This window comes from Elephas maximus, chromosome 16 (genome assembly GCF_024166365.1).
Source record: "Elephas maximus indicus isolate mEleMax1 chromosome 16, mEleMax1 primary haplotype, whole genome shotgun sequence".
NCBI lineage: Eukaryota > Metazoa > Chordata > Mammalia > Proboscidea > Elephantidae > Elephas > Elephas maximus.
In genome coordinates, this window is record NC_064834.1 from 50,974,302 (window position 1) to 50,997,053 (window position 22,752).

The 22,752-nt window shown below is 43.8% G+C and overlaps 1 protein-coding gene across 1 annotated transcript in view; it reads left to right on the forward strand.

Moving 5' to 3' along the window:
* The first annotated feature begins 396 nt into the window (after positions 1–396).
* CNNM1 (cyclin and CBS domain divalent metal cation transport mediator 1) overlaps positions 397–22,752 on the forward strand; it is a 61,558-nt gene continuing 39,202 nt past the window's right edge. The window contains exon 1 of the mRNA XM_049855693.1: positions 397–1,960. Coding sequence (XP_049711650.1) covers positions 397–1,960 — 1,564 coding nt within the window. The remainder of the gene's footprint in view (positions 1,961–22,752) is intronic.

Consider the following 22,752-nt stretch of genomic DNA (forward strand, 5'->3'; position numbering starts at 1 on the left):
AGAAGAACATATTCCTATCAGAGGCGAAACGCTGGGAAATTTTCCCTGCCAAAGGTTAAGCGGTAGGGCCAGCAGGGAATTACTGCCGGGTTTTTCTAGGAGGGAAGCCCTCCTGCTGGAGTCGGAGGCCTTGCTCCAAGCCAAGCCCTCCCCGGCTGCAGCTCAGATATACCGGTGTGTCAGGGCTAAGCTCTGTGCGGTGATGCGAGGCCATTTCAGACTCCTAGCGGACACCTCCCGCCCCGGCGGGACCTGAGCCCCATCGTCTTCAGCCCACGCGCGCAGGGCGCGTACACGTGGTGACCTGCCTGGGCCCGGGTTCCCGGCTCCGGCTCCTCCTCCCTCCAGCTTTTGCTGGGCTTCTGCAGTATCACGTGCAGCGGCGCCGGGTGCAGGATGGCGGTGGCGGCAGCAGCAGTGGGTGTCAGGCTCCGGGACTGCTGCAGCCGGGGCGCCGTTCTCCTGCTCTTCTTCTCCCTGTCCCCTCGGCCTCCGGCCGCGGACGCCTGGCTACTGGGACTACGGCCCGAGGACACCGCGGGAGGCCGCGTGTCCCTAGAGGGGGGCACCCTGCGCGCAGCTGAAGGCACCAGTTTCCTTCTGCGCGTCTATTTCCAGCCGGGGCCCGCGGCGCCTGCCGCGCGGATCCCCGCACCCACTCTCTCCCCGGGGGAAAACAGCACCGGTGACTGGGCTCCGCGGATCGTGTTTATCGAGGAGCCACCCGGCGGCAGCGGCGTGGCGCCCAACGCGATTCCCACGCGCCCCCCGGGGCCGCAGCGCTGCCGCGAGCAGAGCGACTGGGCGTCGGACGTGGAGGTCCTGGGCCCCCTGCGCCCCGGGGGTGTGGCGGGCTCGGCCCTGGTCCAGGTGCGGGTGCGGGAGCTGCGCAAGGGAGAAGCGGAGCAGGGCGGCGCGGGCGGTGGCGGGAAGCTCTTCTCGCTGTGCGCCTGGGACGGGCGCACTTGGCACCACCACGGCGCTGCCGGCGGCTTCCTGCTGCGCGTCCGGCCGCGGCTTTACGGCCGGGGCGGTGACCTGCTCCTCCCCGCGTGGCTGAGGGCACTTGGGGCGCTCCTGCTGCTCGCCCTGTCTGCCCTCTTCAGTGGCTTGCGCCTGAGCCTGCTCTCGCTGGACCCGGTGGAGTTACGCGTGCTGCGGAACAGCGGCTCGGCAGCCGAGCAGGAGCAGGCGCGCCGCGTGCAGGCCGTGCGCGGCAGGGGGACTCATCTGCTCTGCACCCTGCTCCTGGGCCAAGCCGGAGCCAATGCAGCCTTGGCCGGCTGGCTGTACGCCTCGCTGCCGCCGGGGATCGGGGGCACTGGGGAAGCCTACAGCGAGACAGGGATTCACTTCCCGTGGCTGCCAGCGCTCGTGTGCACCGGCGCCGTGTTCCTGGGTGCTGAGATCTGCCCCTACTCCGTGTGTTCGCGGCACGGGCTGGCCATCGCCTCGCACAGCGTGTGCCTGACCCGGCTCCTGATGGCGGCCGCCTTCCCCGTATGCTACCCCCTGGGCCGCTTGCTGGACTGGGCGCTGCGCCAGGAGATCAGCACCTTCTACACGCGGGAGAAGCTGCTGGAGACGCTGCGGGCCGCAGACCCCTACAACGATCTGGTGAAGGAGGAGCTCAACATCATTCAGGGCGCCCTGGAGCTGCGCACTAAGGTGGTGGAGGAGGTGCTGACGCCCCTCGGCGACTGCTTCATGCTGCGCTCCGACGCCGTGCTTGACTTCGCCACAGTCTCCGAGATCCTGCGCAGCGGCTACACTCGCATCCCGGTGTACGAGGGCGACCAGCGGCACAATATTGTGGACATTCTGTTTGTCAAGGATTTGGCCTTCGTGGACCCGGACGACTGCACCCCGCTCCTCACTGTCACTCGCTTCTACAACCGGCCCTTACACTGCGTCTTCAATGATACTCGGCTGGACACAGTGCTGGAGGAATTTAAAAAGGGTGAGCAGTGGTCTAATTCCTCCCCAACTCCTCCCTTTTAAAGATATTACCCTTTCATAACTATGGGAGGCTTCAGGTACCCACAGTACTTTCTCTCCTATGGTACACAAAACTCAAGGAAGGGACTACTTCATGGCTTACCTGGCTTTTCTCATCTCACTTCTCCCCGCATTCTTTGCAGCCAACAGAGCCCCGGGCCTCTTCACCTACTTGTCTCACAGTATTACTCATTCATTCCATTCCAACGGTATTTTTCCAGAATCTGCTGCGTGTCAGATATCGTGCAAATTGGACTGTGGGGACGGCCCTTAACCATCATTGAACAGCTCCCCACCTATTACAGGAGGCCCCTTTACAGACTCTTATAACAAGCAGCCTTTGCTTAAAAATTCCTTCCAGAGGGGTAAACTCATCATTTCCAGGGCAAACTAACTCCATTGCTGGACAGCTCCAGCTGCTGACAAAGCCTTTACCTAGGGCAGAAATCTGCCTCTAGGGCTTCTCCCAGGGTCTTAGTTCTGCCCTTTGAATCACGTAGTTAAGTCCCGGGAACCTTAGAATTCTTCCCTCATATTTAACTTCCCATTAGCCATTCATTCAACACACTTCACATTCCCAGGTTGGGGATTAAATGTTGAATAAGGCAGTGGGGTCCTTGTTCTTCTGGGAAGTGTGGTCCAATGAGGTAGGGTAGATCTGAACCTGAGGAAATATCCTGGGGAGAGGGGTCACTTGAACATTTGCATATCCAGATAAGTGGGGCTTCCTTCAGAGCAGTTACCAGGCTCTAAACTTCAAGCTTGATGCCATGCTTATAGCATGCTTACTTCATCTCTGGGGTTTGTCTTTGGAAACTGTCTTCTAGAGTTGAGTATAATTCACCCAAGAAAAATCAGTCTGGATACTTTGGAGTCAGTCCCCTTGGGGTCACACAGTTTGAGTGGTCCCCCTAGTTCACTAGATTTGGCCCAGAAGGACCCTTGTTCATTTTCAAAAATCACATCTACCTTCAAGAGTCACCATTGAGAGCATCCAGAAGACTTTCTCACAGACCCTGAAAGCAGTTTCAGAAATGGTTTGAGAACAGTGACTTGGGTAGAAAAGTGTAGAACCTTACAGAATGACTATTTTGAAGGAGGTACTCATCTGTACTTAGGAGTTGGCATGTTTATTAAAAAACAAAATAAATAAATCTCCTGGCATTAGAATCAGGCTTCAAATGTAGCCTTCCAGTAACTAGCAGGACTCTCCTTTGACTGGGTACTTTTAATACAGTTTTGTTTGTTTAATGTCAAAAATTCAATGTCATTACTTTAGGTACTCTTTAGGTTTTACATACAGTCTTCTTTCTGCCACAATATTTTTAAATGAGTGAAATTGTGTTAAACATGAAAAGAAAGCCTGGTAAGGGGTAAAAAAATTCTAAAAGCTACTTTCAGCCCCAGATTTGGGGAGAGAACAGACTGGACTTTGCATTGCTATCATGAGGAGGGGAGGGGGACTATTTTAGCCCAATTTGGGCTACTGTTTCACCATTTCTATCTCTGTCCCCCAGACCTTACCTTGACTAGTTCCCATTGCCATCTGAGATTCATCCATCCACTCTTAAAATTATTCTTACATTTTGCGTGTCCTACAGAAGGGAGTCTTCAATCTGGGCATAAAAGCCATGAAATAATGATACATTACATGTGATAGTTAAGATAGAGTGTGATTAAATATTGTCTCATTGTCATGTGCTGCTGGAAGACATTTTTAATGAAACTTCTATGAACTCATTCATTCGTTCATTATTTATCGAGCATCTATACAGTGGTAGGAGACCCTGGTGGTGTGGTGGTTAAGAGTTCTGCTGCTGAGCAGGTGCTCCTTGGAAACCCTATAGGGCAGTTCTGTTCTGTCCTCTAGGGTCACTATGAGTCAGAATCGACTCAACAGCAACGGGTTTGGTTTTGGGTTTTTTTTTTTAACGCAGTGGTAGGCAATGGGGAGACAAGAAAATGAGACTGCCCTCAGGAAGGTAACAACCTAGCAGGCATTCAATGTTGGACTAAGAGCAGTCCTTAGAAGCAGGAATTGTGGCTCATTAACCTTTGTGTCCTCAGCACTTTGCACAGCTCCTTACTCCTAGTAAGCTGTTCAGAAAATTCAGTATTTATTAGAAATGAGAATTTCTAAATCTGGTCTGAAAAAGGCTCATTTGTGTCTTATTAACAGTTCGTAGTTAGGTAGATCACTAAAGAGAAGCAGGCCAGGTTGAATCTCGCTGCAGTGAGCACCATGCCAAAGAAGGATTGATCTCACAACAATATTTCCATGACACTTCAGAGCCATGCTGCTTACTCAAAGTGTGGTCAGTGAACCAGCAGCATTGGTGTCACCTGGGAGCTTATTAAGAATGCAGAATCTTAGGTCCCACCCTAAATCCGCTGAACGAAAATCCTCATTTTAATAAAATCCTAGGTGATTTGTGTGCACATTAAAGTTTGAGAAGCATTACCTTCAGAGAACCTTTATTAACAATGCATTTGTAGATCTACTTAGGACAGAAGAAGCAAAAGAAATAATTATCAAGGTAAGTGTTCCCAGGCTCCAAGCCATATAATACAGTGGCCGTTTTTTTAGTTCTGTTTGCACCATTAGAGAAAGCCGAGTTGAACTACTTTTCTTTATCTTTAAAAATTACTTTTTAAGCAAGTCATAATATCCCTTCTATTTCCCTCATTTCTTGCATCTCAAGCAACTTAAACACACCCCTTAGGAGGTAGGAGAGGAAAATGGTAATATTAATAGGAACAACGGCTACCATTAATTGAGCAACAACTGGTGCCAGGCACCATGCCAAGCCCTTTATGTACTCAGAACAATCCTCCTGGGTAGATACCATTAAGTCCATTTTACATATGTAGAAACGAAAGCTCAGATCAATTACATGACTGGCCCATCTTTCCATAGCTAATAACTGACTGAATTGTGGTTTGAACTAGGTCTGCAGGCCCCCCAAACCTGTTCTTTTTTCACTTCACCAGTCTGATTTCATCCGCCCAGAACTCTTGGCACCCACAAGGTTCAGAGCTAGCCTTTTCACCTCTGACTTGCTGCCCATGGCTGATTCACCGCTGGTTTCTGCAGGTTAGAAGTATAGCTCAAAACATTTCTACATTACATTTTCTTATCTGATCCTTATCACAACTTTGCAGAGTTACAGGTAAGAAGCCTGCTCACAATCATCACTCAGCTAGTATATTCCTAGGCCAAGATGCAAATCCAGGTCATGTGACTCCAAAGCCCATTTGTCCACTTGCGGTTTTATGTCTATACTTCTTAAGAGTTGCATGTCTTTAGACATGGGGGAAAAAAAGAATGGCCTTTCCAGCCAGCATGCTAACTTGACAAAAAACCCACTAAACCCACTGCTGTCAAGTTGATTCCGACTTATAGCGACCCTATAGGACAGAGTAGAACTGCCCAATAGTTTCTGAGGGGCACCTGGCAGATTCGAACCTCTTGGTTAGCAGCCGTAGCACTTAACCGCTACGCCACCAGGGTTTCCAACTTGACAAAAGGAAACAGTATTTCTTTCCACTTGACTGTGAGTTCCTTGAGGGCAGAGAATGAATTTTATTTACCTTTGTAGTCCCAGGATTAGCACAGTGGCCATCATGGCTGGGGGATGAATAAATATTTATTTATTCATAAATATTTATTCAATAAATATTTATTGAATTTATTAATCTTAAAAAGCTGACTTCTACTATATGTCTATGCTTGAGTGAGGCCAGCCCTAAGTACTGAATAGTTAGCGTTGCTCTACTGACCACAACAAATCTTTCCTCTTCCTTCTCTTAGGTTTTCTACCCCAGTTAGTGGCGCCACTGCCCCTCCAGTCTCCCAAGCTAGAAACTTCTCCTTCATCCCCCACCATCATCCAGTTAATCACTGAGTCTGCCAAATAGTGTATCCAAAATATTCCTTGAATTTTACATAATTATTAGGAGCCCTGGTGGTGTAGAGGTTAAAGCGCTTGGCTGCTAACTGAAAGGTCGGCGGTTTGAACCCACCAGCTGCTCCGCCGGAGAAAGATGTGGCAGTCTGCTTCCATAAAGGTTTATAGCCTTAGAAACTCTATGGGGCAGTTCTACTCTGTTCTATAGGCCCACTATTAGTTGGAGTCGACTTAATGGCAGTGGGTTTTATGCATATTTATTATATACAATTTAGTCCACTATTTCTTCCATTTAGGTTATTTGTTAATTTATTCAACAAATAGTTATTGTGTACCTGTTGTGTAGGCACAGTGGAGACCACCACCAATATAGTCCCTGTCTGCATGGAGCTTTTAGTCTAATCCAAGAGACAGAAATTAAACAAATGGGATAGTGATTAAGAACTTGAGCTTTGGTGCCAGACTGCTTGAATAGAATCCTGGCCTTGGGCAAGTTACTTAACCTGTTTATATCTGTTTCATTAGCTGTAAAATGAAGATGATGATAGTATTTACTTATAGGGTTGTTTGGAATATTAAGATAATAATACATTTTAGTGCTTATTTAACGCCTCTCGTGTAATAAATGCTAAATAAGTATTAAAAAAAAAAAAACCAAACTCATTGCCGCTGAGTCAGTTCTGACTCACGGTGGCCCTATAGGACAGAGTAGAACTGCCCCATAAGGTTTCCAAGGAGTGGCTGCTGGATTTGAACTGCTGACCTTTTTGGTTTTAGCAGCCAAGGTTATCACCAGTGTGTCACCAAGACTCCAGATAAGCATTAGCTGTGATTTTTAAACACAAATCTATTACTCTTTTGTGCAAATGCCTCCTAAGAAATTTTGCTCCTTCCAGTTTCTGTCTCCCTCAAATCCATCTTCTCTAATGTCAATAAAATAATCTCTGATAATACCATCCCATGCTGAAAACCCTTCTGCAGCTCTCCACTGCTTGCAGGATAAAGTCTAAGCTGCTGTGCTGTCATGACCTACTCCCTGCCCTCCTGTCCAGCCTCATCACTCAGGCATTACTGAACTTGGTGGCCACACTGTGTTATTTCTTGGTTTTGTCCTTTTACTCATGCTATACTCTGCCAGGAATACTCTGGGACGTGTCTCCTGAAAACCCCATTTTTGGCCAACTTAATTGCGCCATGTGCATATCTCTATTACTGAATAAACAAGCTGTATTATCAACATAGGAGCCCTGGTAGCACAATGGTTAAGCACTCAGCTGCTAACTGAAAGGTCAGTGGTTTGAACCCACCAGCCATTCCGCAGGAGAAAGATGTGTCAGTCTGCTTCCACAAAGATTGTTGTTGCCAGGTGCCGTCGAGTCTGTTCCAACTCGTAGCGACCCTGTGTACAACAGAACAAACATTGCCCGGTCCTTTGCCATCCTCACAATTGTTGTTATGTTTGAGCCCACTGTTGCAGCCGCTGTGTCAGTCCATCTTGTTGAGGGTCTTCCTCTTTTTTGCTGACCCTTTACTTTACCAAGCATGATGTCTTCTCCAGGGCCTGAGCCCTCCTGATAACGTGTCCAAGGTATGTAAGATGAAGTCTTGCCATCTCTGCTTCTAAGGAGTATTCTGCCTGTACTTCTTCTAAGACAGATTTGTTCATAGGAAAACCTATGGGGCAGCTCTACCCTGTCCTGTAGGGTTGCTATGAGTCAGAATCGACTCAACAGCAATGGGTTTTGGGGTTATTATCAGTATTTGTTTAAAACTGCCCCCCTGCCATATAATGAGTATCTAGAGAGCAAAAACCGTCTTATTTTGTAGTTCCAGCACTTAATAATGGATATGATGCGTAGTAAGTTTTCAGTAAATGTTTGTTGAATGACTAAATGGATGTCTGAAGGAGTTAACCTTTGATATAATGAGCTGTAGTGTTGGAAATCCTGGTGGCGTAGTGGTTAAGTACTACAGCTGCTAACCAAAAGGTCAGCAGTTCAAATCCGCCAGGTGCTCCTTGGAAACTCTGTGGGGCAGCTCTACTCTGTCCTATAGGGTTGCTATGAGTCAGAATCGACTCGACGACAGTGGGTAGTAAATGAATCATTAATTTTCTCTAGACCAATCATTTTGGACCATGCAGCAGAATAAGTCAGATTTTAATTGTTAAAAGAAAAATGTTGTGGATATTGTTTCTCTGCATCTTTGGGTACATGTATTTATTTCAACAATTATTTAGCCCTTTTCATGTTTCAAAGCACTGTGTTAAGGATTGGTGTTAGTGGGCAAATAATCTTCCCTTTTGTAAAGCTAGGAGGCAGGCTGGACTCATCTTCCCTCTTCCTCCCAATTTCCAGTGCTGTTCAGTGCACAAGTCATGTCTCAATATGTAAGTATACGGGTACGACAGACCTGTACATAAACCATTAAAACAAAAGTGCTGTGATAGAAATATAGAACAATGGTTAGGTGGCATATTTTGCTTTTATAAAGTTTTTACGGACTTGTTTAAATTTCTGTGGAAACCGTGGTGGCGTAGTGGTTAAGAGTTATGGCTGCTAACCAAAAGGTCCACAGTTCAAATCCACTAGGCACTTCTTGGAAACCCTACGGGTAAGTTCTACTCTGTCCTATAGGGTTGCTATGAGTTGGAATTGACTCGATGGCAACAGAAATAAGTATTTGTGCTGCATATTCATTATAGAAAATTGAAAAATACAGAACAGTAGAAAAAAGAAGTACAAAATCACCTGAAGTAAATCATCCAACTGCCCTGAGATAACACTCTTACTGTTTGCAAAACATATATATTGTACACAACAATGACCTTAATCAAATTCTTAAAAATAAATGAAGGGAAAAAACTCACTGCCCTATTGTTGTCCTCAAATGAAATACTCTAATTCCAAGAGTGATTTTCTAATGTGATGGTAGTATTTTCCTAGTCTTCTGAGTACTTTATTTTAGGAAAACTACTTTAATGAGTGAGGAGCCCTGGTGGCACAGTGGTTTAGTGCTCAACGGCTAACTGAAAGGTCAGCGGTTCGAACCCACCAGCCACTCCAAAGGAGAAAGATGCAGCAGTCTGCTTCCATAAAGATTGCAGCCTTGGAAACCTTATGGGGCAATTCTGCTTTGTCCTATAGGGTTGCTAATGAATTGGAATGGACTCAGTAGTAATGGGTATGGTTAATTTAATGGATATAAAATGGAGCCTTAGAGATTTATTGTATATAATTTCTAAAAGTTACCAAATGCACTGCCTTCGAGTCAATTCCAACTCGTAGCAACCCCATAGGGTTTCCAAGGCTGTAAATCTTTATAGAAGCAGACTGCCACATCTTTCTCCCATGGAGCTGCTGGGAGTTTAGAACCTCCAACCTTTCTGTAAGTAGTCAAGCGCTTTAACCACTGAACCACCAGGGCTCCTCAAAAAGTTAAGTTACTACTCTATATATTTGATTGGTTTTAGGAGAAAACCAACTCTGTATAGACAACAGGAGGAAGGGATAAAGCTTTGTTTTAAAGTCAAAGGCCTCTGGCACCACAGCTCTGGTGTTTTAACTCAAACACCTGAGCTCCACTGGGTTAGTAATTCCATCGTCCTAAAGAAAAGATAGCACAACCTACACAATTCCAGGTTACTCTACCTGTAGACTCCCCAGTGCCGTCGAGTCAAGACTAGCAGGGCCTATTGCAATTTTCATAATCAGCCTTTGCTCATTCATTGATTTATTCATTCAGTAAATACTGAACTCCTACTTTGGGCCAGGCACTGTGCTAGGCCCTGGGAATACAGTGGTGAACAAGACAGACATTGATCAGCCATTATGAATCCTGAAAGTGTTTGCTTTCATCTTTGGTCCAGCCACATGTGGTCTGTTTTCTAAGGTCCATCTAATCAGCCAGTAAGTGCTCCTGGTGCAGACATACAGTGTAACCTTTTTTTTATCATCTGGTAGAAAATGTCATTGTTTTATTTCATCATTCCAAATTCTGGTGTGAGCTATTTTAGCAGAAAGAATAACCGGTCCATTGTTTCATTCTATAAAAACCTGCCAAAACATTAGTGCTACATTCTTTGCCTTGCATAAAAGAAACAAAAAGCTATTTTCATTCAATTGGTGTAATTAGATGCAATATGCTTTAAAATGTGTTAAATGTTGCTAAATAATTAGTTAAATTTAGAATGAGATGTTTACCTTCTAAACAATAGAGTGAACAGTAAACATGTACAGGGAAAAAGAACAAAAGGAAACAAAGTGAAAATGATTGTATAAAAGGGGTAAAATTGGGGGTTTGTTTTTCTTTAAGAATTTTCATTTTGATAGTTGTAAAACCATTTTGCAATCAATATTTTTTTTTCAGCCTGGCAAAAGAAATGCCAGGTAGCAAGAGCATCTGAGCTGGAAGGGGTCACTGAAAAACCTGAGAGAGATCCTAATTCTTGTTTCTCTTTTTTAGATTTAGTTATCTTTTCCAGGGGATAACAGCCTTCATTGTCACACTCTCTTTTTATCTAATCTAAACTCCACAGGCTGTGGTTAAATTGTGTTTCCTCTTTTTATCATCCCTGTGAGTTCTCTTTTATTTGAGGGATATCGTACCTCACCTCAGTTTCATCTTTTAACAACCAAATGCATTTGATTGTGTTTCTAGCACTCTTAAAGCACTTGAGAGACTCAGAGGTGGGGTCTCTCGGTTTTCCTGGGACTCTCTTGAGCTAGTTTACCTCTGGGCTCATGTTTTGGGACCCCTGAACCTGTAACAAAGGAGCCCTGGTGGCACAGTGGTTAAAGCATTTGGCTGCTAACCAAAGGTGGGGGGTTTGAACCTACCAGCTGAGCTGCTCCACAGGAGAAAGATGTGCAGTCTGATTCTGTAAAGATTTACAGCCATGGAAACCCTATGGGGCAGTTCTATTCTGTCCTATAGGGTTGCTATGAGTCAGAATCGACTCAACAGCAGTGGGGTTTGGTTTGGGACGTATAACAACTCCCAATCCTTTTTTTTATTTTCTGTTCTTTTCCAAATTGAGATTCTTTTTTTTTTTTTTTCTTCCCAATAATCATTATCCTGTGTCATGCCTATGCCAGGCACTGGGGATAGCTGTATTGTGAACAAGACAGACACTGTTCCTGCCTTCCTGGTGCTTACCATCAAGTAGGGAGGTAGACATTAACTGATAAATAATTACAAACTGCGGTAAGTGATTTGAAGAAAAAGCATAGGGAACTATGAGAGCATATAACAGGGGGCCCTGATCTGGTCTTGTGGGTAAGGATAGACCTCGCCCTTCCCAAAGTGTGTTTGAGCTGAGCCCTAAAGGGTGGTTCACCAGAGGAAGAGGAAGAAGGGTTTCCCAGGAGAAGGGAGTAGATGTGCAAAAGCTTGGAGGAAGGAGGGCCAGTGTGGGTGCCACGCAGAGTTTCTGGGTTGGGTAGCCTCCATTCAGGAAAATGCCACCGACCCTTCTTCTACCCCCAGCGATTGTTGATGTTATCTGGGCAACTCAGTTCAGCAACAATGGCTGAGTGCCACGGTACCAGGGCTTTGACATATAGACATGGGCATAAGTGTGGGACAGACCCTGCCCTCCAGTAGCATGAAGGGAGGAAGGGCCCTGGTAGAAATGATGATGCAAGGCAGCCTGAGGTATAGGCAAGAGCATCCAGACAGCATCTGTGGGTGAAAGGAGAAGAAATAATTCCCTGGGATCATCTGGGAAAAATTCTCCAAGGCAAGTCGAATTTCAGCTTGGCCTCAAAAGGAAAGGGACTCTGATCAGCAAATAGGAGGAGAAAGGACATTCCAACTGAAGCAGGAGCTTGAGCTAGAAAAATACAGACAGAAAGGGTGCTAACACTACATCTAAATGCTGCTTTTCTTCCAGCAAAATAGGGAACTAGGTAGAATGAGGTATTTGTCAAAAATAATCTTTATTCTCCTCAAATACCAAAGCTGTGTATTTTAGCCATTTTGATGGTGCTATTTCTAAAACGTTTTATACCCATTCTTGCCTGCCGTAACCAAAAAAAAAAGAAACCCCATTGCCTTCGAGTCAATTCTAACTCATAAAACCCATTGCTATGGAATTGATTCCAAGTCACAGTGACCCTGTAGGAAAGAGTAGAACTGCCCCACAGGGTTTCCAAGGCTGCGATCTTCACGGAAGCAGATCTTATCTTTCTCTCGCAGAGCAGTTGGTGAATTTAAACCACTGAACTTTTGGTGAGCAGCTGAGCGCTTAACGACCGCTCCCCCAGGGTTCCTTTCTGACTCATAGTGACTCTGTAACAGGATCTTACATATAACTTCATCTTTTCTTGATGACACAGGAGCATGGTCATGAGAATGTAGTTATTTTATACTGTATTATAAAGCAGTTCTCTGTCTAGTTTATTTTCCTCAGTCCTCTGGCTGTCAGCTCTCCATTCTCTTTGAGTTTCCCTTAAGTAAATCCTTGTCCCCACCTATACTTTTCACAAAACCACTTTTTGTGTCTATTTCACTTACAGTTTCCGTTTAACTGAGAAACCAAGTAAATGCACATGTTGAGAGTTGTGTGTCTGGTATACAATCAGCTTCAATAAATATTTGTTGAATAAATGATTACTTAGGCTTTGGTTGGAAGCCTAGGGTATGGTGTTGGTGTTAGGACCTAGGACAGTTACTTCTGGGACCAGATTCAAAGCTATGCAAAGTCAGCCCTCAGACAACGATGGGTTGTTACTCTATTTTTGCAGTGTTGCTTAGCAAGCCAAACTGCCAACCAGCTTATATTCTACTGACTAACAACTATTTTTTCATGCCCTGGCGATGTTGGTTACCATGGTGCTCTGGATGACACATGTGACTTTTTTATAACTGCCTTTACTGGCTGAAGAAATTTCTTTGTGATAAATGTGTTGGTTACTCGATTTCTGATGAAGTGGAACAGGGCAGTTGCTACAAACTGCAGCTTTTTTTTTTTTTTTTTTAACTAGAGAAAGGGTTTTGCTAATTTGTAATCAAAGTACATCATTGTAGGATTCATAGGATAACATTTTTGTGTTTTTCTTCTGATGACTTGGTAGAGAGTAATCTGATTTGATTGTGTAGGTAAAAACCACCTTGCATGTGTCAGTATCCTTTTCTCATCCCATTCCAATGGAGTCCTTCGATGTTGAGATAGAAACAGTAGGCGTTCACAGCTCTTTTTGAGCACATGAGGCTCTTACTGTTGGCAGTATTAAAATTCTGAGATATCATATATCATCACCAAGAAGTATCCTGTAAAGCCAAACTGTTTTCAAAGCCCAGAACTGTTTAGACTTACAAAAGTATAGGGTTTTAGAACCGGAAAAGGAACTATGGAGATCACATGGGTCCATCCTTTAATATTTTTTCCACCCCCCAGCTCCTGGTAACCTCTAATATACTTTCTGCCGCTATGAATTTGCTTATTCTAGATCTTTCATATAAGTTGGATCATGCAATAGTTGCCCTTGTGTTTCTGGCTTATTTCACTTAGCATAATGTTTTCAAGGTTGATCTGTATTGTAGGATATACATTCATTTTATGGCTGAGTAATATGCCCCCATATGTATATACTATACTTTGTCTATTCACCTGTTGATGGAAGCTTGGGTTGTTTCCACCTTTTGGATATTGTGAATAATGCTGCTATGAATATTGGTGTGCATTACCTGTTTATATCCCTGTCATATGGTAATTCTGTGTTTAACGTTTTATGGAACCATCAAACTGTTTTCCACAATGACTGTACCATTTTACATTCCCACCAGCAATGTTCAAGTTTGCCATTTTTCCACATCCTCACAAACACTTGTTTTTATCTTTTTTTTTTTTTTAATTAACAGCCATCCAAGTGGATGTGAAGTAGTATCTCACTGTGGTTTTGATTTACATTTCCCTAATGACTAATAAGGAGCCCTGCTGGCAAAGTTGTTAAGAGCTCAGGTTTCTAACTAAAATGTTGGCGGTTTAAATCCACCAGCCGTTCCTTGGAAACTCTATGGGGCAGTTCTACTCTGTCTTGTAGGGTCGCTGTGAGTTGGAATTGATTCAGCCGAACACAACAACAATGTCGAATAATGTTGAGCATTTTTTCATGTGCTTATGGACCATTTATATATCTTCTCTGGAGAAATGTCTCTTCAAGTCCTTAGCCAATTTTTTATTGGGTAGTTTGTCTTTTTGTTATTGAGTTGTTGGAGTTCTTTATATATGCTTGATATTAAACCTTTAATCAGATATTTTTTCCCATTCTGTGAGGTCTTTTCACTCTTGATGATGTTCTTTGATACACAGTTTTTAATTTTAATGAAGTCCAATTTATCTGTTTTCAGCCATAAATTTTAAGGTTGAGAAAACCAAGGCTCAAAAAGGACAAATTAAAAAAAAAAAAAAAGGCAGAGATAATCCCTTATAGTGGCAATGCCTTTACATTGCAAAGACCTTTCCAAAACAGTGACTCATTTTGTGCTCACTGCATATGTGAGGTCAGTATTATTTATCCCCATTTTGTATAGGAGGCATTGCGATCTGGAGACACAACATCCTGTTCAACGTTAGTGACAGAAGTGGAACCAGAGCCTGCATCTGCAACTCACCGCCTCAGACGGAGGAGCTGTGGGCACAGTCCAGAAGACCTGGGCGCAGATCGCAGTTCATCCATTTACTAGCTTTGTGACTAGGGCTACCACTCTTAAGTCTTAGCTTCCTCCTCCTTAAAATGGGATTACTGACTCCATGTTGCAAGTTTACTGTGAAAGCTAAAGATAATGTCTACAAAGCCCTTAAGACACACCACCATTTGCCTCTGACCTCACTGATCTCGTTAAATGATTTGTATATAGCTAGTCATCTTGAGTAACAAGTCCTTTCTCTCATCCAGCCCATGTGTCTGAGAGGTCTGCGGTTTAAAGTATTCAGTCTTGTTTAGTTGGGTCTTGAAGATTTCCACAATCCCTAGCCAGCGTGGATCCTATTCAGTTTCCTGAGTTCAAAGTTTGGCTCTACCATTTTAGCTCAGTATCCTTGGACCAGTTACTTTCTTAATAGGAAATAAATGCAGTGTATGTGATAAAGTATTGGAAAAGATAGCAAAGTATATACCAAAAGCCAAAACCAAATCCAAACCCGTTACTGTCGAGTCAATTCTGACTCATGTGACCCTATAGGACAGAGTAGAACTGCCCCATAGAGTTTCCAAGGAGCACCTGGTGGATTTGAACTGCCTACCTTTTGATTAACAGCCATAGCACTTAACCTCTACACCACCAGGGTTTCCACCAAAAGCCAGGAGGACCTTTAATGCCAGGATGAAGAGTTCAGAGATGATTCTCCCTAGAACCTGGTACATGTTATTGAGATGAGAGTAATTTGGTAAAGACAGTGTTTGGGAACGGTTAATGTAGATTTAGTGAATAGGATGGATTAGAGTAGGAAAGACCAAAAGGAAACTTGGTTAGGATATCAGAACAATCATCCAGGATAGGATAAGGGTATGGAAATTAAGGACTATACATTTGGCAATTGGAAGGGGTAAACATCTCTGAGACTTTGTTACCTTTTGGGACATTCCTTCACAGTCTTACTGGTTCCTTCTACATCATATTCACTGATGTATTCTCAGCACCTGGAACAGTGCTTGAGCCATAGAAGATGCTCAGCTATTTGTTGTGTGAATGTTGAATTTCCATGACTTCTAAATGTTGGAGTGACTCAGAGCTCAGTGTATGGATCCATCTCTTTCCCGTGGTGTTTTATTGATTCTCCCAAAGATATGACCAACCTGTACTTCAGACTTCTATTTCCAGCTGCCACTTGACATCTCTACTTGCAGGTCTAAAAGACCTCTCAAACTAAATCTGCCTGAAACTGAGCTCCTGCTCTCTTTGCCAAACCTACTCTTCCTACAGTCTTCCCAAACTCAGCAAATTACAGTTCCATTCTTCTGGTTTTTCAGATCAAAACCTCTCTTTCTTTCTCTTTTGTGCCACATTCAGTCTCTCCTGTAAGCTCTGCTTTCAAAACAGATCTAGAGAATCCAACTACGTCTCACCACCTACACTGGCACCACACCAGTCCATGCTACCAGTCATTTATCACTTGGATTCTTGGACTATCGTCAGAGCTTTCTAAAAGACCTCCCTGCTTCTACTTCTGTCTACTTTTGTTCTATTCTTATCACAGCAGCTAAAGAAATCATTTAAAACGTAAGTCATATCATGTCACATTTTTGCACGAAACAAAACCCTACGATGGCTTTTTTTATCTCACTCAGAGTAAGAACCAAAGTCTTACTCTGTCCCTGCAAAGTCCTATCACATCTGCATCTCTCCCAGCCCTTAACTTCCCTGACCTTGGCTACTACTCCTACTACTATTTTCCTCTAGAACATTCTACAACTGGCACATTGGCCTCCTTGCCATTCCTAAAGCACATCAATTACACTCCCAACTCAGGGACTTTGCACCTTGTTCTCCTGCAAGGGTATCTCCCTAATCTCTTCCCCCAGATATCCAAGGGACTCCCAACCTCACTGCCTTCAGATCTTTATTCAAACATTACCTTCTGAGGGAGTTTGTCCCTGGCGCCCCCTATCGAAAATTGTGACACTGCTCACTCACTCTCACACACTCTGTTATGACTCTTCCTTGCTTTGCTTTTGCCCTTAGCACTGTGCTATATATTTTATATGTTTATCTATTTCATTATCTTTCACTAGAAGCCCTGGTGGTGCAGTAACTAAAGCACTCAACTGCTAACCAAAAGGTCAGCAGTTTGAACCCACCACCTGTTCCATGGGAGAAAAATGTGGCAGTCTGCTTCTGTAAAGATTACATTCTTGGAAACCCTATGGGGCAGTTCCACTCTGTCGTATAGGGTCGCTATGAGTCAGAATCCACTCTACGGCAATGGATTTGGGTTTTTTGCTATCTCTCATTCTCACTTAACTAAAATGTAAGCTGAAGGGGGAAAACGAGTTGTTCATTGTGTTCATTGCTGCACTTCTAGTGCCTACAGCTGTGCTCAGTGTGTAATAAGCATTCAGTAAGTACTTGTTGAAAGAATGAATGAAAGAAAAGAAAGAAGAATTGGAGATATGTGAGGACTTTTTCTAAATGGGAGCAAAGGAAAAGAAGGTAAAAAATGACTCCTAGGTTATGACTCTGGGTAACTAGGAAAAAAAAATTTTTTTTACATTTTTTTTTATTATGCTTTAGATGGTTTACAGAGCAAATTCATTTCTCATTAAACAACAAATACACATATTGTTTTGTGCCATATCCTTGCCAACCTCACGACATGTCAACACTCACCCCTTCTCAACCTTGGGTTCCCCATTACCAGCTTTCCTGTCCCCATCTGCCTTCTCATCCTTGCTTCTGGGCAGGTGTGCCCATTTAGTCTTGTTTTGTGTTATGGACCTGTCTAATCTTTGGCTAAAGGGTGAAACTCAGGAGTGACTTCAGTACTGAGTTAAAAGGGTGTCCAGGGGCCTTACTCTCGGGGTTTCTCCTGTCTCTGTCAGACTAGTAACGCTGGTTTTTTTGTGTGTGTGTGTGTGTGAGTTAGAATTTTGTTCTACATTTTTCTCTAGCTCTGTCTGGGAGCTTCTATTGTGATCCCTTTCAGAGCAGTTGGTGGTGGTAGCTGGGCTACATCTAGTTGCTCTGGACTGGGTCTGGTGAAGGTTGTGGTTGTTGTGGTCTGTTAGTCGTTTGGACCAGTCTTTTCCTTGTGTCTTTGGTTTTCTTCATTCTTCCTTGCACCAGACAGGGTGGGACCAGTAGAGTATCTTAGATGGTCACTCACAAGCTTTTAAGACCCCAGACGCTACTCACCAAAGTAGGATGTAGAACATTTTCTTTATAAACTATGTTATGCCAGTTGAGTTAGATGTTTCCTGAGACCATGGTCCCCAGCTCTCAGCCCAGTAATTTGGCCCCCATGGGGAATTTGGATGTGTCTGTGAAGCTTCCATGACTTTGCCTTGGTCAAGTTGTGCTGACTTCCCCAGTATTGTGTACTGTCTTTGGGTAACTAGAAAATTGATGGTGCCATTTACTGTATGAAGAGGGATGAAAAGCTGGGATAGCAGGTCTTGAAGATCGGGAGTTCCTATTTGGATAAGTGATTTTGACAAGACGGGGACAACTCAGGTAAAATATCACTAATCTTAAAAGGACAAATTTAGTTCCCAGTAGGGGAGAAGTGATGGCAGGTGTGGATTACACAGTAAGCAAGGTAAGCATGAGTAAGCCTGTGCTTACCTTACTTACTGGGATAGTAAATTTGAAAAGAGGCTTTGATTCTGTAGGAAGGTGCTGTGGGATTGGGAGAGAGATGCTAGTCATACCTAGAAGCAGAACCTTTGATATGGTAAAAAGATGTGAAATTGTTCACTGCAGATGATCTGGTTAGCAAGGTAAGCACTGTGCTTACCATGTCTGTTGGATAATCCACACCCAAGTGACGGTGATATTTACAGGGGTGGGCTCTGTTGGGATTTTGAATCAAGAGAAGAGAGAGAGAAAAGCAGAGGATTAAGGGCTGGAGCAGAGGTTCTTAACTGCAACTGCACATTGGAATTACCTGAAGAAGCTCTAAACAGCCAGTGCCCCAGAGTAATTTGATCAGGACTTCAGTGGGTAGGGCCCAGGCATTGATAGGCCTTAAAGCTTCCCAGGTGATTCCAATATGCAGCCAGGGTTGAGAATCACTGAGCTAGAGTCTTTAAGAAATGTTCATCTTTAGGTGAGGAATGAGGATAAAGAATTCGCAATGGAAGCAGAAAAATACCAGTCATACAGATAAGAAAACCAGAATAGTCTTGACCAGTTCTTCTCACACTCTAACATACATAAGAGTCACCTGGAGACCTTGATAAAATGCAAATTCTGATTTAGAGAGCTGGCCAGAAATTCTGCACCTCTCACAAGCTGCCAGGTGATGTCAGTGCTTCTGGTCCAAGGACGACACTTTGAGTGGCAAGTGTCTAGAGCAGTGCTTCTCAAACTTTACTGTGCATAAGAATCACCTGGAGAACTTGTTAAAATGCAGCTCTCTGGATCCCACCCAGAGATCCTGATTCTGTAGGTCAGGGGTGAGGCCTGAGAATTTGCATTTTGAACAAGTTCCCAAGCGAAGTTCATGCTTGCTGCTCCAAGGAACCTACTTCACATAGTAGAATCGCCAAGACCAAGGTAAGAAAGAGGAGGCACTCAGTACTACCTACCAAATGAATAGAAGATGCTGCAGGGACCCAGGAAGAAGAATGTAGCAAAAGCCATTGTACTTGACAAGGTGAAGGTCATAAGTGAGCCAGAAACCGTAAAACCATGAAATAATTTCTGCTTTCCTTAGTTCTCAGTTTCCAAGAAATATGCTTTCCTCCTCGCTTCTATATTTTATCTTGGGAACATTTACCTTACCAAAGTGCTGTAGCTATTTTTGAAAGAGAGAGAAAGCAAATCAATTATTTTGCCTTTCTTTTTGTTTGTTTTTTTTCAAAGCATAGGAGGTATGCTAAAAAGGGTCCTTGAGAACTCTTCTCTGTCCAGGTGCCTGAATGAGCAGATGAGACTTCAAATACCAGTTAGAGTTGTAATGCCACTGCCTAACTTTGAGCTGTTTAAAACAGGACTTCCAAGCTCAGCACTACTGACATTTTGGGCCGATAATTTTTTGTTGTGGAGAATCCCTGGATTTCACCTACTAGATTCCAGTAGCACCCATTCTCCCAGTTGTGACAATCAAAATGTCTTCAGACACTGTCGAATGTTCCCCGGGCGGGGAGCAGGGGGAGGTCACCACCACTTGAGAACCATTGCTTTAAAGGCAATGTCTGAAAATGTAGTCACCCTTCTAGTCAGTCTGACTTGTAGTTCGGGTATGGTGATACTACGTGGTGATGTGATAGAGTCTCATGCAGGGCACTACTAGTAACCAGTACTAGGAATGCCCTTTGGATCCTTGGGGCAGAGGAAAAGCTTAGTTTGGCTTTCAGTAGTGGGAAGTTTTATTGACCTCAGACATCAAGAGTCTGATAGTGCAGTATATCAAACCTCTCACAGGTGATTGGTACAACAGCCACAAGAAACCCCTGCTCAAGCCCAGCATTAAACAGTCAGTAAGTAATTTCTGCTCCATGTCGACGAAATACCCTAACCACCCACATTCTGTGAGAGAAGGTGTTAATCAGCTTGCCATTGTATCTATCCTTTGTGCTGGGGGTTCTTTTCTGTCTTTTTGTGAGCAGTTAGCATCTTGTGACCCTCAAACCAGGTGCACTGAAGGGACCTGGATTTACTAGACATCTCAGTGCTTGTTTCCTTTCCCCATTAATAAGTCATAAGACAGTAACCCAGAGGACCGCAGAGCCTCCTTATAAATCAGTTGTTCTCAAAATTTAGCTTGCATTAGAACCACCTGTCAAAACCCATTGCCATCGAGCAGATTCCAACTCATAGCGACCCTATAGGACAGAGTAGAACTGTCCCACAGGGTTTCCAAGGCTGTAATCTTCATGGAAGCCGACTGCCACATCTTTCTTCTGTGGAGTGGCTGATAGGTTCGAACTGCCTACCTTTCAGTTACCAACCAAGCACTTAACCACTGTGCCACTAAGGCTCCTTCAGAACCACTTGTAGGGCTTGTTAAAACTAAGGCTTTGAACCAGTTCAGAATGGTTCAGTAATTGCCAATGTAAACAAAGGCAGCATACCTGTTGAATAGCAACCAGATCTGCTGCCTGTGGGATTTTGACCTGAGTAGGAAACAAACAGCAGTGCCCCGTTCAAAGATGGCTACCGACCTTGGATTATTGGCAGGACTGTGAAGAGGGACACACATTCAAAGCAGCGAGGTTGGCCGCCATCTTTGAGCAGGGCGCAGCTGTTTTTTTTTCCTACTTGAGTCAAAATCCCATGACAACAGATTTGGTTGCTATGCAATGAGTATACTGCCCTTTTTTACCTCAGTAATTGAATCATCCAGATAAATTAGAAGCCCTAGTTAAAACACGGATCACCTGCGTCCCAACCCTAGAGAATCTGATTCATTAGGTCTAGGGTGGGGCCTAAGAATTTGCATTTCTACTTTGTTTCCAAGTGATGCTGATGCTGGGACTATAATTTCAGAACCACTGAAAGGAACCAAGGTTATGTACATACAGATATGTGTGTGGACACATATATATTCATATTAGACACAGTTACATATACTTCTCAGACATAACCAAACACCTTGCAAGAATGATTTTCTGAGTTTGAAGACTTAGGACTTTAGTCTCGTGGAACAGCTCAGTCACTTGGCATCGCAAAGTTCATGTTCCGCATCCTAGTGAGGTGAGTAGCATCTGGGGTCTTCAAAGCTTTCAAACAGCCATCTAAGATACAACTATTGGTCTCCACTCATCAAGAGCAAGAGAGAAAGAAGAAAACCAAAGTCTCAGAGAAGAAACTAGTCTACAGGGCTAATAGCCTACACGAGCCAAGGCCTTATCTATCCTGAGACCAGAAGAACTAGATGGTGCCTGGCTACCACTACTAACCAATCTGATCAGGGCCAAAACAGATGGACCTGACAGAACAGGAGAAAAACACGGACCAGAACTCAAATTCTTAAAAAGTCCAGACTTACTGGACCGGTTGAGACTAGGGGATTCCCTGAGGCTATCACTGAGATACTTTTTAAAACTTGAACCAAAACTACCCCGAGTTCACCTTTTAGCAAAATAACGGATTAGCACACAAAATAAAGGATATTATCCATGAATACGGTGCTCCATTAAAAAACCATCTCTGTGAGACTAAAGGGTCAACAATTACTCTAAAGCAAAGATCAGAAGATAAGGGGGCAGGAAAATTACAGTACTGGAAATGGAACCAGAACACAATTAAAGAGAATGTTGACACGTTATGAAAAATGTAACTAATGTCACTAAACAATTTGTGTAGAAACTGTCAAATGGGAACTTAATTTGCATTGTAAACGTTCACCTAAAACACAATAAAGTATATTAATAAACAAATAGTAACAGTTCTCAACCTTGGCTGAATATTAGAATCACCTGGGGAACATTTTAAATTATTAATGCCAAGGCCCCACCTCAAACCAATAAAATCAGAATCCAGCCTTTGGAATTTATTTAAAGCTTCTAGATTAGAGAGGTGATTCTAATGTACAGACAGTGTTGCGAACCATTGAGCTAGGTGAAATGCATTCCAGTGGCGTGGAGGCTCTCTCCAAGTGGCCCTGTTTAATAGAGGAAGGATGGAGGGCTATAACATGACTTAATCCTGGTGAGGTTTGACTCCGACTCCTGATGTTTCAGAGCCCATATTACTCCTCCATTTCCAACCAAAACCATCCTAACACTGTGGTCTAAACAAGGCTCAAGCCATAGTATGTGTTCCCTACTTTGTGTCTCAGTGGGTGTGGACAGCATTGGAGCAAGAGATTGTAAATCAGAGACTGGGAGGAAATAGTTAAGGCCTGAGGGAACAAACCAAGGCTTAAGGAACCCAGAGCTGCTAGAACTCAGGAAAAGCAAGTGTCAGCAAACCAAGCCATCAGGATAGGGCTGGGCTTTTGCAGAGGCTGGACACCAGAAACATGACAGGGATTCAAGCCAGAGAGGCCAGAGAGTCTGTATTGTCCGTTCAAAAGTAGGACACCAGTGAATCCAGAATAAAATATGTTCTTTACAATTCAGAAACAGATGCAGCCTTTATTTTTAGAAAGCACATTGCCATAAAACCCACTGTTTCTTTACCTTTCAACTCAGCCCAGAGATCTTCCATCTGTTGGTGTTCAGTGCCACAGTAGTAC